This window comes from Phacochoerus africanus, chromosome 7, assembly GCF_016906955.1.
Source record: "Phacochoerus africanus isolate WHEZ1 chromosome 7, ROS_Pafr_v1, whole genome shotgun sequence".
NCBI classification, from domain to species: domain Eukaryota; kingdom Metazoa; phylum Chordata; class Mammalia; order Artiodactyla; family Suidae; genus Phacochoerus; species Phacochoerus africanus.
This window is the reverse complement of record NC_062550.1, coordinates 15,568,290-15,585,664: the sequence shown is the minus strand read 5'-3', so window position 1 is coordinate 15,585,664 and position 17,375 is coordinate 15,568,290. Positions and strand designations below refer to the sequence as shown.

Sequence of the window (17,375 nt, the reverse complement as noted above, 5' to 3'; positions counted from 1 at the left end):
TAAAACATTAAATGGAAGTCCCTTCTAGTTATCACATATGTTAAGGGATAGAGTTAACATTGTTATGAAGTTTTGTTTTGTTTTGTTTTGTTTTTCTTTTTTAAGCTTGTTAGATTAATTTCCTTCCCTCCTTCATCTAGGGAACATAGTGCATTTAAAATTGGCATTTCCCTAACTGTATGACTAGGATGTACTGAGAAGATTCTCATGGCCTGGCATTCCTGCAAAGATCATAATGCTTGACCCATGGATATCCTCTTTTTAAAAGAGTTAAAGTCTGATGATAATTAATAAGTAAAACCTTATATTGGTCATAGTTGTTGCTGTTGTTTTTATAAAATGTGACAAGTATAGAAATGGTCGGTAGTAGAATGGTTATACTTATTTGCTCCACATATAAAATCTGTACTTCAGAGACCCAGATCTGCAGTTCATGGAGAAGAAAGCTCCTCATTGAATTTTGAGAGAATTGTCAGCAGTTTGTAAATTTGGCAAGATAGAAATAACTGTTTTTCAAAAAGTTCATGATGGAGTATACTTTGGGTCCAAATAAAGAATTGTTTCTGAGATAGTGGTAACAAGATTTGGAACTAGGACTACTTCATATGTTTGTGTACTCTGTGCCCTACCCCAGGAGAACAAAGGGAAGCAAAGATCCTGCCCACGCTCCAAGTTTCTCAAGCCAGTGTTCTGGCACAGGGCTGCCCAGAGGAAGAGAGCTTTTTTGTAATTTGTCCATCCAGTAGGAACACGTTGCAGTTAGCCTGGAAAGGGGCATCTTTTTGCAGTTGACTCAAAGGCATCATATATGCTAGCTGAGCCTTTTTGGAATCCTACAACTTGGAATAGCTTCTTTGTTGTTGTTTGTTTGTTTTGGTCATGCCCACGTCATATAGAAGTTCTCTGGCTGGGGATTGAAGCCATGTACAGCGCTGATGACACTGGATCCTTAACCCACTGAGCCACCAGGGAACTCAGGATAATTTTTATCAGTGTTGTCAGTAAAAGATCTTCTCTGGGGTCATTTGATGGTTAAATGTTATTACATATTACCTAAAGAACCTGAGATTTATAAAACATAGGACTACTGCCATAGTACTATAAATTCAGAAATAGCACAGCTGAAACTGGTCAGAAATGCAGACTTCTTCAAGTCTTTTTACAAGAGCCTGTACTTGTGGCCAGTTGTTCAGACCGATGACCTTCCATCATGATATTATGTGTCGTCTGATGTTAAAAAAAATTCATTGAGAACAAAGCTATATAAGACATTTTAAGCTAGTCAGTTTGAAAGAGAATAAGTCTTTTTATACAGAGAATATTGGGCTGGAAGTTAGGAAACCTGTACTCTCCCTCTTCCTACCTCACTAATTCACCCTTGCCTAGTACAAGTAACTTAACCTTTCTGGCCCTCAGTTTCCACATCTGTAAAACAAAAGAAGTGCATCAAATGTAAGGTCTTTTTCAGTTCTAACATTCTGTGACTTCAGAAAAATCAAAATATTTTCTAGCCAGATCCTAAAGTGCTGTTAAATACATTGATAAAGAAACATGCTGTTTTAAGTCATATAAGCCAAGTGATGGTTTTTTTCATACTCATTCTTGTTTTTCAGAAACTCTGTGAAGGCATATTTAAAGTCCTTTTAAAGGACATCCCAACAACATGTCAAGTGTCCTGCCTGGAAGTTCTCCGCATTCTCTCCAGAGACAAAAAGGTTTTAGTTCCTGTAACAACCAAGGAAAATATGCAGATACTACTGCGACTAGCCAAGCTAAATGAGTCGGATGATTCTTTGGAGAAGGTGTCAGAGTTCCCAGTTATTGTGGAGTCATTAAAATGTCTGTGTAACATAGTGTTCAACAGTCAAATGGCACAGCAGCTCAGCCTGGAACTTAACCTTGCTGCAAAGCTCTGTAACCTCCTGAGAAAGTGCAAGGACCGAAAGTTTATCAATGACATTAAGTGCTTTGACTTGCGCTTGCTCTTCCTCTTGTCACTTTTGCACACCGACATCAGGTCGCAATTGCGCTATGAGCTCCAGGGACTGCCGCTGCTAACCCAGATCTTGGAAAGTGCCTTTAGCATCAAGTGGACCGATGAATATGAGTCGGCCATAGACCATAATGGACCTCCTCTCTCACCTCAGGAGACAGACTGTGCCATTGAGGCCCTGAAAGCTCTCTTCAATGTGACGGTAGACAGTTGGAAGGTGCATAAAGAGGTAAGGTTGAGAAGAGTATTCTTACCTGGAATGTCCTTGGTTTGGAGTGTCCCTAGAGCTGCCTGCAAGAGAGGAATGCTAAGTTGGGAAATGGAAAAAGTTTCCAATTCCCTCGTTAATCAGTCGTATGACTCAAGATACATTTCCTAACCATTGTAACTCTTATTCTTTCCATTTGTGTAACACTTAGCAGAAGAATAGGGTGAAGATGGACTACTGTTTTGAAAGATGCCAAATATAGTTCCTTTTCTTTTCCTTTTTTTTTTTTAGGCCTGCACTGGTGGCGTATGGAAGTTCCCAGGCTAGGGGTTGAATCAGTAGCTGCCAGCCTACGCCACAGCCACAGCCACAGCAACTCAGAATCTGAGCTGCGTCTGTGACCTACGCCACAGCTCACAGCAACAAATGGAGCTTTAGCCCACTGATTGGGGCCAGGGATGGAACCCGAATCCCCATGGATACTAGTTGGGTTCATTACCACTGAGCCACAATGGGAACTCCGTAGTTCCTTTTCTGAGTTGTACAGTCATGTGTCCTTTTTTTTTTTTTTTAATGCATCTTTGAGGAACAAGCTTTAAATAAGATTTGAAAGAAAATAAAACAGTGTGGTTCATAAAGGTAAAGGTATTTCCAATGCCTGCAATCTTTTTTTTTTTTTTCTCTTTTAGGGCCACACCCACAGCATATGGAGGTTCCGAGTGTAGAGGTCCAATAGGAGCTACAGATTCCGGCCACCACAGCTTACAGCAATGCTGGATCCTTAACCTACTAAGCAAGGCCAGGGATCGAACCCGCAACTTTAATGGTTCCTAGTTGGATTTGTTTCCACTGCGCCATGATGGGAACTCCAATGCCTGCAATCTTAAGGAAACATTAAGATATTTAGGCTAGTTGAACTTGACCAGTTAGAACTGATGTCTGCTCAGAAGAGTAAAAGACTGTGTTTATCACCTAGCATCCTGATCTCTTAACTTGTTACTCTGTATTGTTGGTGTAATGTAGTTAATAGTTGTTGTTAGAAATAGAGGATTACAACTAGATATCCATGCTTATACACAGTCCTAGAAAACAAGTATAATTACACCAGAATATGGGAAAGGTTATTTTAAACCACTTGATTTATTTCTAGACTATGATCCTTTTCTGTGGCTTGGACCTTTCAGCAACCCAGAGTAAGGCAGATTTGATAGTTTATATTTGAGTACCCGCAAGAACAATGTGCTAAACAAGAAGCTTATTTTAAGGAAGTCAACAATTTTAAGTGAAGTGGACATAAAGTTTTTCCCTTGCTTTTAGAATCGTAGCATTTCACATTTACCCTTTCTCTTTAACCTTAAATAACTCACAAAAAAAAAAAAAAGAAGTATTTTGGTGCCAGAGCAAATTTTCTTTTCTAACAATTGACTTTAGGACTTAGGCTAACATTTTGCTGTATCCATTTGAAGCAGTTCTCACCATGAATTAAAGATCTGTTTTTGCCAACAGCCTACTTTGAAAGGATTATCTCAGTGCAGTACCATAGTAGGAATATGCAGGCATCTGAGTTTTAAAGTGCAAATAGGTCTGTATTTTGAAACCAAATATTTGAAGATCAGTCCTAACAGCTGTTTTAGATGACTGTAGTATGGTCAGTTTTTCCTGGGACTTGGCAGAAAAATATGTGGAAGGGCCACATGCTCCATTTATGCTTTGAAACCAAATATTTGGAAGTATTTAAAATGTTATGTCTCTATGCTTATTTGGTACCTTCTATGGTTATTTTTCTTACACTGTTTGTTTTGGTGTTTTTAAGTTCTCCATTTAGTTGCAGTAACTCTTCTGAGACTGTTGGTTTGCCATTGTTGGAGTCCCTATTATTTAAATTGTGCCCAAAATAGTAGTTCACACTGTTCATATTCCTGGCAGAAAGGGTTTATAATTCAGTGGCTATACATCAACATATGTATGGGATGATGTATGCTAAATATTAGTATATTGAGATTAGCCGTCATTAGTATGCTTCAATTATAATTCATAACAGGGCTGGAAGAAGCTTTAGAAAATGAAGTGGCAGATACTTAGTCTGTATTGTGGAATGTTTATTTTCCAAAGGATACATGATAGAGGATCAGTAGTCCTGAAGTAGGCATCGCAGCAGACCTCTGTGAATCATGAATCAGTTGATACAGCCTATTTAAAAATGTGCCTAGTTAATATGACTCTGGACTATTATTAAAGTTATCAGAAATTGTAAACGGTATTGAAAACGGGACCCTGCCAACCCATTTAGGTAAGAGTGTGGGAAATGTTATTTTAAACCACTTGAGTCTCCATGAGTCTCTAAATTCATATTTTAGCAAGAATTTAATCAATCAGTCAGCAGATATTTATGAATAATCGCCAGGTGTCACACTAGGCATTGTGTAAGATATTGGCAAATAATACACATAGTCTCTGTACACTTCAGTTTTGTTGGTGAGACAGGTAGTAAATAAATATATAAGTCAGATTGTGTTAAGTGCTAGGAGAAACAGTACAATGATTGAGAACACTTAGTATAGTCAAAGACCTCTAAAAGTCTCTCCTGAGATTTGAAGACTGAGATGATTCAGCCACTTGAAGAATAGGAGGATGGAACATTTGTCAGAAATTGAACAGCATGTGAAAAGACACAGAAATCAGAGCAGAAAATACTTTTTATTGAGGTACCCACAACTTAACATAAAGAAAATCTATAGTAAGGTTCTAAAGCAACTTGCCAGTAAGAGTCCATTTACCTGAATTTTAATATCTCCTTGATTGTCAGATTAAAGACAACTTTCTCCAGTTGAATAAGGACCTAAAGAATTATTAATACTTTTGTTGGAGTTCCTGTTGTGGTGCAGCGGAAGGGAATCGACTGGGAACCATGAGGTTGCGGGTTTGATCCCTTTCTTTGCTCAGTGGGTTAAGGATCCAGCGTTGTCAGCTGTGGTGTAGGTCACAGACATGGTTCAGATCTGGTGTTGCTGTGGCTGTGGCGTAGGCTGCAGCTGTAGCTCTGAGTGACCCCTAACCTGAGAACCTCCATATGCTGTGGGTATGGCACTGAAGAAAAAATAAAATTATTAATACTTTAAAATACCATCTGTAATAAAGGGATAAGAAAGCTTACTGCACAGAAGAAACCAACGTTAAAGTGTAGATTTAAAAATAATATTTTCCTTATGAAAATAATCCATGCTAAATAATACTGTAGAAGATCTAAGGAAAAAAGTATATAGGCAATAAGAAAATACAAATTATCTATTAAAACCAATCAAAGATAAGCCCTGTTTGCATTTTGATGTATATCTTTCTAACCATTCTTCATTGTATAATATATAAACATTTGTGTGTGTGTGTGTGTGTATATATATATATATATATTTTTTTTTTTTTTACAAAAATGCAGTCATTTTGTCATCTTACTCTTTTTTCTCACAATATTGTTCCTAAAGAGTAGTGGTTTACAAAATGTGTCCCTTGAATCCATAAAATTTCTAGGAATTATCTTGGAGGATGAGTAGATAGTGCTTCATTCCCCACTTACTTGAAAAAAGAGCACCTTTGTTCCTGTAGCTATTGCTGTTTTTCTTTAAATTTAGGTTGAAACTAGATTTCATTTAGGATATAAAAAGAGTTCTGCAACCAAAAAAAAAAATATATTAACAACCACTTTCTTCTCATATTTGTTAAAGATAATAAATCTTTATGAGAGAATACTCAGTATATGTGTAAAAACACTTGAGTATTCCTTCAATAAGGATTTACCTACCTTAAACAAACTTCTTATATATAAGCATTTGGACTATTTGTAATTGTTTGCTATTTTATTTTATATATATATATTTTTTTTTGTCTTTTTAGGGACACACCCACAGCACATGGAGGTTTCCAGGTTAGGGTTCGAATCAGAGCTACAGCTGCCAGCCTGCGCCACAGCCACAGCAACGCCAGATCTGAGCTGCATCTGTGACCTACACCACAACTCAGGGCAACGCCAGATCCTTAACCCAGTGAGCAAGGCCAGGATAGAACATGCATCCTCGTGGATGCTAGGCAGATTCGTTTCCACTGAGCCACGATGGGAACTCCTACTATTTTAAAAAGTAATACAGTGAATTTTCTTGTAAAATCTTTATAGATAAATTCCTGAAAATTTTGGACCAAAAGATTTTTCAAAACTTAAGGGTTTTTTTGTATGTATTGCTTGTATTTATATGTACTGCCAAGTTGGCTTTCAGAAGAATAGTGCTAGTTTATGCCTTTCAAACCCTGGGCATTTCACTTTTTAAAATCTTTACGTATTTCACAACTGAATTGTAACAAAATGCAGATGTTCAGTTTTGGTTTTAGCTGTATCAGTAGGTATTTTTATGACCTTTACAATTCACAAAAAAACCCCAGAAAATTAGGTATTTCTTAAGGTTTAGCAAGGTAGTGCCATTTGTTGTTTGTTTTAGGTTCATACCTCAGTGTTAAATCCCTGCCTGGAAGCTGATGCCATCAGCAGATTAATTTGGAGATTCCTTTCCATTCAGTAGGACATGTAGCTAACCTTATTTCCACATGTGATATCAGTCTGTCTCCCTCCCTCTTCCCTTCCTCCCTGTCTCTTTCTCTCCCTTTCCTGAAAATAGTACGTTTAAGAAAGTTAGGAGCTACCTGGTTATTTCCACATGCTGTGGGAATGGCAAAAAACAGAAAAAGAAAAGAAAGTCAAATGATTGCTTTAATAGGACCTGAAGTCAATTTGAGAAAAGTGCATCAAAATGGTTTTGATGGAGTTCCTGTCGTGGCTCAGTGGTTAACGAACCTGACTAGCATCCATGAGGACTGGGGTTCGATCCCTGGCCTCGCTCAGTGGGTTAAGGATCCGGTGTTGCTGTGAGCTGTGGTGTAGGTTGCAGATTTGGCTGGGATCCTGCGAGAATCCTGCCACAGATGAAGCTCAGATCCTGTGTTGCTGTGGCCCTGGCATAGAGTGGCAGCTACAGCTCTGATTGGATCCCTAGCCCAGGAACCTCCATATGCCACAGGTGCGACCCTAAAATGAGAGAAAGACAAAAAAAAAAAAAAAAAAAGAGAGAGGTCTCGTCTTTCCCCTGCCTTTTTTTTTTTTTTTTTGTCTTTTTAGGGCTGCACCTGTGGCATGTGGCAGTTCCCAGGCTAGAGGTTAAATTTGGAGCTGTAGCCACCGCATCATAGGATCTGAACTTCATCTGTGACCTATGCCATAGCTAACAGCAATGCTGGATCCTTAACCCACTGAGCAAGGCCAGGGATCAAACCCTTGTCCTCATGGATACTAGTTGGGTTCGTTACTGCTGAGCCACAATGGAAACTCCCTTCTGCTTTTATACTTGTTAAATCTCTCTGTTGATGGAGGAAAGCATTGTTATTATGAGATCCCTTACTTAGCACATGTTCCCTTCTGCAGTACTTCCTAGGATCCAGAATTGTCACTGCTGTGGCATGGGTTTGCTCCCTGGCCTGGGAACTTCATGTGCCACAGGCATGGCCAAAAATAAAAGATAGAGTTTCAAGCTATACCATGTTTTTTTGCTGAATCATTTTTTTTTCAGCAAACATTCATTGAGTGCTCAATATATGCAAAGTTCTGTGTTAGGCATACAACATGCAATATAAAGCTTCTCTGCCCTCAAAGAACTAATAGTCTAATAGGAAAATCAGACATGTAAACAGGTAGATATACAACTGTTTGTTACATCATTTACTATTCTTTATATTTTCTATATATTTCAAAATAAAAAAAATCACTTCAGCAACGCACAGATACTTCAAATGCCATATATTCTAGATCTTTGGGGGTGTGTCAGACCTTATGGCATAGTCTTTCTGCTAAGGAGCATACCTAGCACATAGTAGGTTTTCCGTGAATTTTTTTTTATGAAAAATAAAATGTAATACATTTTATAGCATAAATATAAATAGCCCAAAGTTGTAGCATAAATATAAATAGCTCAAAGTTGAGGGAGGAAGGAAAGTTTATGATACCTTTAAAATTTTCAAGACTATTAAGGAATTCTCTAGAAGTCTAAAACATTTAATAACATCGTTTAGAGAACAAATTCTAGCTTTTTGGAGATATAGCACACTGCCTATTTTATACCATTTACAGCTGTTTTTGGTAGGTTAATTCAAAAACATTTGTTTCTTTATGCCCATCACCATGTTAGATGCAAAAGATACGGAGGTTAAAATACTTAAGCTTTGCCTGTAAAGAGATAGAGATCTTTGAACATATGCAATTTAGTAGGACAAATAACTGCAAAAAGCGTAGGGTAAAACATAGAGTGAAATACTACCTGAGATTTAATTGTATTTCCAGGTAAGAGTGCATGTGCATTTGTGCTTCACTTTTTTGTAAAACTGAAATTGAATTTTCGTAGCACAAGTTTTGTAAACCTTGTTGAAGTAATTAGAGCTACCCTAGGATAACAAAACCAGATTAACACTCTGATGTGAAGTATTCTCCTTTCAGACTTTCTCTCAGGCATTGATTAGATCAGTTGAAGCTTTGAATGAAAAGGTGTAAGGATATTGATACCTTTACCAAACAAAAATGAAAATCCTGCCCAGGTTGCACAGGAGAAAAAAAGCAATGGTACAGGAGTGGAATCTGCAAATAAGATCTGAAGCCTATATTAAAAAGATTCCCCAAGAGTTTCATGTATTTTTTACCTCTCTTAATGTTATCTCATTTTGATTTCCACTGTCACAACAAGCCTGCATGCTTTCTCTTTCTTCTTCCTCTTTTTGTCTTAGGGATTTTTTTCCTTCTCAACCTTTGGAGATAGTAGGATATCAAACCTAAGCTCACAAAGAAGTAAATGACAGTTGTAAAAACTGTGTTTGTATGCTGTTTTATAGAGAACAATTACATTTAATCCTTCCAGCATCTGTGTGAGATAGGAAGAGCATTAACCCCTTTTGACAAGTGAGAATACTAAAGATCAAAGAGTTTGAATTATTTATATAAAGTTACCTAGCAGAATAACCAATAGTAGGAAGTAGAGTCAGCTCTAACCTTTGTTAAGTAAGACTTCTTAAATGATAGTTCTCGTTCAACAAATATTTATAGAAATATAGACTAATAGAAATAGAGAGTCTAGGAGTTCCCGTCGTGGCGCAGTGGTTAACGGATCCGACTAGGAACCATGAGGTTGCGGGTTCGGTCCCTGCCTTTGCTCAGTGGGTTAACGATCTGGCGTTGCCGTGAGCTGTGGTGTAGGTTGCAGACGAGGCTCGGATCCCGCGTTGCTGTGGCTCTGGCGTAGGCCGGTGGCTACAGCTCCGATTCAACCCCTAGCCTGGGAACCTCCATATGCTGCGGGAGCGGCCCAAGAAATAGCAACAACAACAAAAGACCAAAAAAGTAAAAAAAAAAAATAAATAAATAAATAAAAGACACTTAAAAAAAAAGAGTCTAGAAGTAAACTTACACATACAGACAACTGATTTATGATACAGGTAAGGTTGAAGTGCAGTGGGGAAAAGTGGAAATTTTTAAGTAAATTGATAGTGAATTTAAATTGCTACCTTATATGATACAGAAAAAATTAATTTGAGATAGATAAGAGACTTAAAAGTAAAAGGTAAAATAACAAAGCTTTTGGAAGAAAACAGAAGGTTGTCTTGATGACTTTAAATAAGTCTTAAATATGCAAAGATTTTCAGTATTTTTAATGATTTTTATTTTTCCATTATAGTTGGTATAGAGTGTTCTGTCAGTTTTCTACTGTACACCAAAGTTGACCAGTCACACACATATATACGTTCTTTTTCTCTCATTAGCAAAGATTTTTAAAACAGGACAAAATAAAGATGAAACTATAAAAAGACTGGGAAAACAGTCTTCATTAAAATGAGTTCACCAAGAGGAGAAAGTAAAAAAGCAGGCCAACAAATGGAAAAAGATACTTGTGTCACATATGTTTAATAAAGGACTCTTCCTAGAATACATTAAAAAGTCCTACAGATGTCAGTCAGCCCTATAAAAAATATGCAAAAAGTTTGAACAGGCACTTCATAAAAGAGCTATCCAAATGATCAATAAAGATAAAAGATGTTCAACTTTATTAGTCATCAGGAAAACTTATAATAAACTTCTGCACACCCACAAGAATGATAAATTTAAAAAGCTGACGAACAACTTAGAATAGATTTACAAGGAGATCCTGCTGAATAGCATTGAGAACTTTGTCTAGATACTCATGTTGCAACAGAAGAAAGGGTGGGGGAAAAATGTAATTGTAATGTATACATGTAAGGATAACCTGACCCCCTTGCTGTACAGTGGGAAAATAAAAATAAAATAAAATAAAATAAAAAATAAAAGGCTGACGAAGAGTTCCTGTCATGGCTCAGAGGAAACAAATCTGACTAGCATCCATGAGGATGCAGGTTCGATCCCTGGCCTCAGTGGGTTAAGGATCCGGCGTTGCCATGAGCTGTGGTGTAGGTCACAGACACGGCTCAGATCCCGTGTTGCTATGGCTGTGGTGTAGGCTGGCAGCTACAGCTTCAATTTGACCAAGCTCCATATGCTGTGGGTGCAGCCCTAAAAAGACCAGAAAATTAAAAATAAAATAAAAAGCTGACGATGCCAAGTGTTGATGCATCTGTAGAGTAATTGGTGAGAGTATTAGCTGGTATAAACACTTTGAAACACTGTTTGACAGTACTTTTTAACATTTGCCCTATGTATATGCCCTCTGACCCAGCATACCAAATGACCTGTAAGCAAGTTTGTTCATGGCAGCCCTCTTCAGTATAGCCCCAAACTAGAAACAACCTAAGTGTCCATCAAGAATAGGATGGGTAAGTGAATTGTAATATACTCGTTGTATTCAGCAGTGCTTTCTTAACCTAAATGTCTGATGTACAGCCCAGTGATTCAGTTTTATATATATAATTTTTTTCATTATGGTTTATTGCAAGATATTGAATATAGTTCTCTGTGCTATATAGCAGAACCTTGTTGTTTATCTGTTTTATGTGTAGTAGTTTGTATCTGCTAATCCCAAACTCCTAATTTATCCCTTCCCACCCCCTTTCCTCTTTAATAACAATAAGTTTGCTTTCTATGTCTGTGAGTCTGTTTCTGTTTCATAAATAAGTTCATTTGTGTCATATTTTAGATTTCACATATAAATGATAGATGGTTTTTATCTTACTCTTTCTGACTTACTCCACTTTATATGATATCTAGGTTCATTCATGTTGCTGCAAAGAGCATAATCTAATTCTTTTATAGCTGAGTAGTATTCCATATCACATCTTCTTTATCTGTTTCTCTGTTGATGGACATTTAGGTTGCTTCCATGGCTTGGCTATTGTAAATAGTGCTGCTATGAACATTGGGGTACATGTGCCTTTTCTAATTAGAATTTTCTCCAGGTATATGCCAGGAGTGGGATTGCTGAATCGTATGGCAAATATATTTTAGGTTTTTAAGGAAACTTCATACTGTTCTCCATAGTGGCTGCACCAATTTACATCTCTACCAATTAATAGTAGAGAACAGTTCCTGTTTCTCCATTCCATCTCCAGCATTTTTTTTTTTTTAATGTCTGCACCCATAGCATATGGAAGTTCAAATTGGAGCTATAGCTGCCAGCCTGCGGCGTGGGATCTGAACCTTGTCCGCAACTTACACCACAGTTCAGGGCAATACCGGATCCCTGAGCAAGACAGGGATCAAACCTATGTCTCATGGATACTAGTCAGGTTCATTACCGCTGAGCCGCAATGGGAACTCCCTCCAGCATTTGTTTTTTATAGACTTTTTAATGATGGCTCTTCTGACTCATGTGAGGTAGTACCTCTTTGTAGTTTTTATTTGTATTTCTCTGATAATTAGCAATGTTGAGCATTTTTTTTCATGTGCCTGTTGGCTGTCTGACTGTCATCTTTGGAGAAATTCCTCTTTAGGTCCTCTGCCCATTTTTTGATTGGGTTGTTTGTTTGTTTGTTTTTGTTATCCATTTGTTTGAGTTTGTGTATTTTGGAAATCAAGCCTTTGTTAATTACATCATTTGCAAATATTTTCTGCCAGTCTGTAGCTTGTGTTTTTGTTTTGTGTATGGTTTTATTTGCTGTACAAAAACTTATGCTTATCATTTACATTAAAAATTATCAAACACTTATTAAACACATGCCCTCTAAACTTGTGAAAGTATTAAATAAATGGATAGAACAATGCATATGCAAGTATATAAACAAGTATGGAATTACAGATTATGATTTCCTGAAAGAATCACATAGAGATATAATGATAGAAAATAATGAAGGAACAAGTCTACTTAGATAAAGAGGTCAAAGAAGAGGCCTCTCTGAGAAGATATTTTAGTTGAGACCTGGAGGATTAAAAGGAATCAGTTATACCAAGAATAGAAGCAAAGAATCCAGGGACTTCAGTAGTTATATTTCAGTAGAGAAATAGAATTTAGTGGATTTACAGCAAAAGAGGATGTGCAGACATAAGGTACAACTTGGGAACTGATGTCATGAAAACAGACAGGAGGAAAGAAGTAGGATTTTCATTTCCACTTGTAAATAATGGAAAAACCAAAATGGACAGTTTTACAAGAGGCTTGTCAACATCAGCATGAGAGAATGATTATGATATTTAGAATAAAGGAAAATCTAGTTTAAAAGGAAGTACATTCCTAGTTAATTTTCAAAACCAAGGAAGATATAATCTTTTTTTTTTTTTTTTTTGCCTTTTTGCCATTTCTAGGGCCACTCCCGTGGCACATGGAGGTTCCCAGGCTGGGGGTCTAATCAGAGCTGTAGCCACTGGCCTACGCCAGAGCCACAGCAACGTGGGATCCGAGCCGCGTCTGCAACCTACACCACAGCTCACGGCAACATCGGATCCTTAACCCACTGAGCAAGGCCAGGGATTGAACCTGCACCCTCATGGTTCCTAGTCGGTTTCGTTAACCACTGTGCCACAACGGGAACTCCAGGAAGATATAATCTTAATAAGAATTAAGTAATGGATGAGTTTCACATAGTAGTGTACCTCATGTAATGTGGGGTATGTAAAACTATATTTGCATATTAAAATTTTGATTCAGGCATTTGAAGATGGATAGCGAATGGAGCAGAATTCATTCCAACCCTGCCAGTCTTGGGATCTCTAGCATTCACTGGTTCCCCCTCCCCAACACAGTAATTTTGTTATCACTTGAAATTTCAACTCCATCAGTCTTACCTTTTGCTTCCTTCCTGCTTCATCCTTCCCCTCACCTTCAGATATTTCCTTGAAAGCACTTTCATGTGTATCATCCTTCATTTAACTTTTATAATCCTGACAACCTTATGTGTGTGGAGATGTGTTTGGGGAAACTTTGGTCCAGAGAAAGTATCTAACTTGCCTAAGGTCGCAACCTAGACTCTTCACTCTGAGTATAGCACTTTTTATGTTATGCCTCTGAAGCCTTCATTTCTTCCAAATGTTGTCATCCACATTATGAGTAATGAAGCTGAGCTATTGTTTTTTAGATTTTAGAAAAGATGTCTTCTTCCTGGAAGGATATACATATATATATATGTATGTATATATGAATATAGGATATATATGCATAATATGTGAATATATTTCACTTTACATAGACTTGAAATCAATTCTATATACTAAAAGCTTTAAAAATTTTAATAGCTTTTGAAGTAATTGGAACTTCCCTGAAATATAACATATCCAGGATCTGATTACAATAGATAATTATCACTAATTTCATGTCTTCATAATTATTAAAAATCTGGAAGAAGTATGACCTTGATGTAGATGGTTAAAGAAATTGTAGTGACCCAAGGTCTCACTTATGAGGAGGTAAACCAAGTGATTATTCAGAGTTTAGCTTATTTTATATTATTTGCCTTCTCGCTGACTCTCTGTCTCTCTACTACCATTACCAATGAGTAAACACTGGGAAAGTAAGAGATTAACTCAGTTTGCTTGTTTTTTATCACTTACTGGTAGCTTTGGAGAAACTAGGAGCAAGATTTGGGAAAACTAGGAGATTAAGATGATTGATTAAAATGAAGTTGATAGATTATAGATATTATTTGTCTTTTTAGGGCCACACCCACAGCATATGGAAGTTCCCAGGCTAGGGGTCAAATTGGAGCTGTATGTGCTGGCTTACAGGATCTGAGCCACATCTGCGACCTACACCACAGCTCTCAACACCGCCAGATCCTTAACTTGCTGAGTGGGACTAGGAATTGAATCTGTGTCCTCAAGGACACCAGTCGGGTTTGTTACCACCGAGCCATGATGAGAACTCCAGATTATAGGTATTAATCTGTTGTTTTTGAAAGTTAAGAGGTAAGACATTTTTATTAAGGATGTACTTTTAAAATTCCAGATATCTGGTATATATCTGTTTGAATTTTTATAATGACTCATAAACTGGAACAGTATCCTAAAAGAATAGGCAAAAGAATCTAGACTTTCTGGAAATGGAAAGGATTCCTAGTTGAATTGAATCTTATGATAAATTGAAACAATAGGTAATATATGGATGCTGGTCATGTTTCTCTTTGCCTGACATGTCATAAGGGAGTAGCTAGATCACCTTCTTCTGTTTTTGGCCATTTCTGGCAGTGGCTGTAGCTGTTCATATGAGATGACAACTGTTTGCCTAATATTACCTTGGGAATTCTAGAATATCCTGACTTCTGTTATGTATGGCATAGGAATATGTTTTGGGGGTCAGATAGGCCATAGGATGACTCTCAGTGATGTAGTAATGTACCAGACTCCTTCATTAAGGCATTCATTCAATCCTTCATTTTTCTCTTCTCTCTTATTTGCCATAGAGTGATTCTCATCAGTTTCGTGTCATGGCAGCTGTCCTTCGTCATTGTTTACTAATCGTAGGTCCAACTGAAGATAAAACAGAAGAGCTACACAGGTAGGTAGCCTCTGTATTGATATATCAATAAAAGATATAATCAGTTCTTCTTGTTTTTATGCATCTAATTTTAATTTCTATAAACACAAGAAAGTGAAAATATTATAGTAAATCAGTAACGGGTAGGTTAGAAATCAATACCATGCCCTGATGAGAAATTTTCATTCTGTCCCTTTTGACTTCGTTATATGGAGTCCCAACAAGAGAAGAGAATTTGGCATTTGCTACACTCAACAATGAAACCCAGGGAGTTACCATGTGGCTCAGTGGGTTAAATCTGGCATTGTTACTGCAGTGGCTCAGGATACTGCCATGGCGAGGGTTTGATCCCTGACCTGGAAACTGCCACATGCCAGTAGTGCAGCCAAAACAATGAAACCCAGAATAGCAACAATAGCACACAGTTTCTGAATACTGTGTGTGGCATTATTCTAAGTGCTTTGTAAAGATTAACTTCTTTTAACCATCATACCAACCTTATAAGGTAGGTACTGTTTTTCCCTTCCATACATGATGAAACTGAGACATAGAGAAATCAAGTGATTTCTCTTGATCAACCCATTTAATAAGTGAAAGAGCTTGGGATTGAACCTGATTTAATTACTACATGTAAACTAATATTCTCACTAATTTCACTGTAAGAGTATTTACCAAAAAGTATATCTTAAGCAACATTAATTAAATTTCTAAAACATTATAAGAATTGGGTCACAGTCTCAAGTATTAATATATAAAAAATATTTCAAGTTTTGTGACTTGCCTATTAGAGCTATTTATGAACTGCTATTAAAAGTTATTCTCTGAGAACAACTGAAGAAGTATTAATGCATTTTTTTAGTTCTCTTACTTTTTATTTTGTATCAGATTTTGGTAACAAGACCTCTGGCTTTAACCTAAGATTGCTCATAGTGCTTTATTCTGTAAGAATACAAATGGCATTTTAAACAATTCAAATAAATTCAAATCTGCAAACAAATAACTTTGGCATTAAGTCTGCTTTGCAAATAAATTTAAAATTGGGTACTTCTAATAGTAGAAATTACCTTTTGAGCATTTACAACCTTCTGTTTTCCAAAGTATGGCTTAAATGAAACTTTATAGCAACACAACCAGTGTGTAAAATGAAACATACCTTTGCTATTTTTTGATCATATCCATATTATTGTATTTATGATTGGCAGTTTATCACTTGATGTTGTACTGTTTGTTGCTAGGTTATCTTTTTTTTTTTTAATTTTAATTTTAATTTTTTGTTGTTGTTGTTGTTATTGTTGTTGTTGTTGTTGCTATTTCTTGGGCCGCTCCCGCGGCATATGGAGGTTCCCAGGCTAGGGGTTGAATCGGAGCTGTAGCCACCGGCCTATGCCAGAGCCACAGCAACGCGGGATCTGAGCGGCGTCTGCAACCTACACCACAGCTCATGGCAACGCCGGATCGTTAACCCACTGAGCAAGGGCAGGGACCGAACCCGCAACCTCATGGTTCCTAGTCGGATCCGTTAACCACTGCGCCACGACGGGAACTCCTCTAAAAAGATTTTATTAAGCATTTTGTCTCGCTAATTTGTTTCATAATCAAGAGATACTGGAAATTGAAATACTAAAACAGAAAGAAAATGGGTTTATAAGCCCAAATATATGTTTATTTTTTTTTTTTTTTGAAATTAGATATCACAAGCTAAATGGCATTCATATAAGGATGCAAGAAGGAAGTGTTGTGATGGAAATAGACTAGTCATAAAAACATTGCTAAGGATTTCTCTGAGGAGTGAATTTAAATTTTAACACAGTACCCAGTATTTGTCAAAAGAGAGCAGAATGGTGTATAGATTTTAAAAATCAGATTTTTTTTAAAAAGTGATCAAACTTCTTTATTTTACTTTTTGATGATAATTGCTTTAAATATTTATTTTTCTCAAATTTTAATGATGTTTTTCTCTAAATTTACTTTTATAAGATGCTCTGATAAAACATCTGTTAGCCAAACTGTAAATAAGAAGGGATAATTACTAGAACTGTAGATGAGATTTATGAGTATTTCTAAAAGGTTTAGGAGATTGAGGTTGCTGCTGACATGACAGTTTATCTGGACTGGCCCTGCATGTCCCTTTGATCAGAATTAAAGTGATTAGTATCATTTGAGCAGTAATGACTCTAAGCTGATCCATTTAAATGCAGACAAAACTGTACCAACCTCCAAGGGC

At 36.9% G+C, this 17,375-nt stretch overlaps 1 protein-coding gene across 7 annotated transcripts in view; it reads left to right on the top strand.

The window, feature by feature from the left end:
• The window catches only part of RIC8B (RIC8 guanine nucleotide exchange factor B), a 110,102-nt gene that overhangs the window by 33,907 nt on the left and 58,820 nt on the right, over nt 1-17,375 (top strand). For all 7 annotated transcript variants that reach the window (XR_007135786.1, XR_007135789.1, XR_007135788.1 and 4 more), the window contains exons 3-4: nt 1,614-2,222; nt 15,078-15,172. Coding sequence is in view for 3 of the 7 variants with exons in the window: in XM_047786465.1 (XP_047642421.1) it covers nt 1,614-2,222; nt 15,078-15,172 (704 nt within the window). In the remaining 4 variants the exon portion in view is untranslated. The remainder of the gene's footprint in view (nt 1-1,613; nt 2,223-15,077; nt 15,173-17,375) is intronic.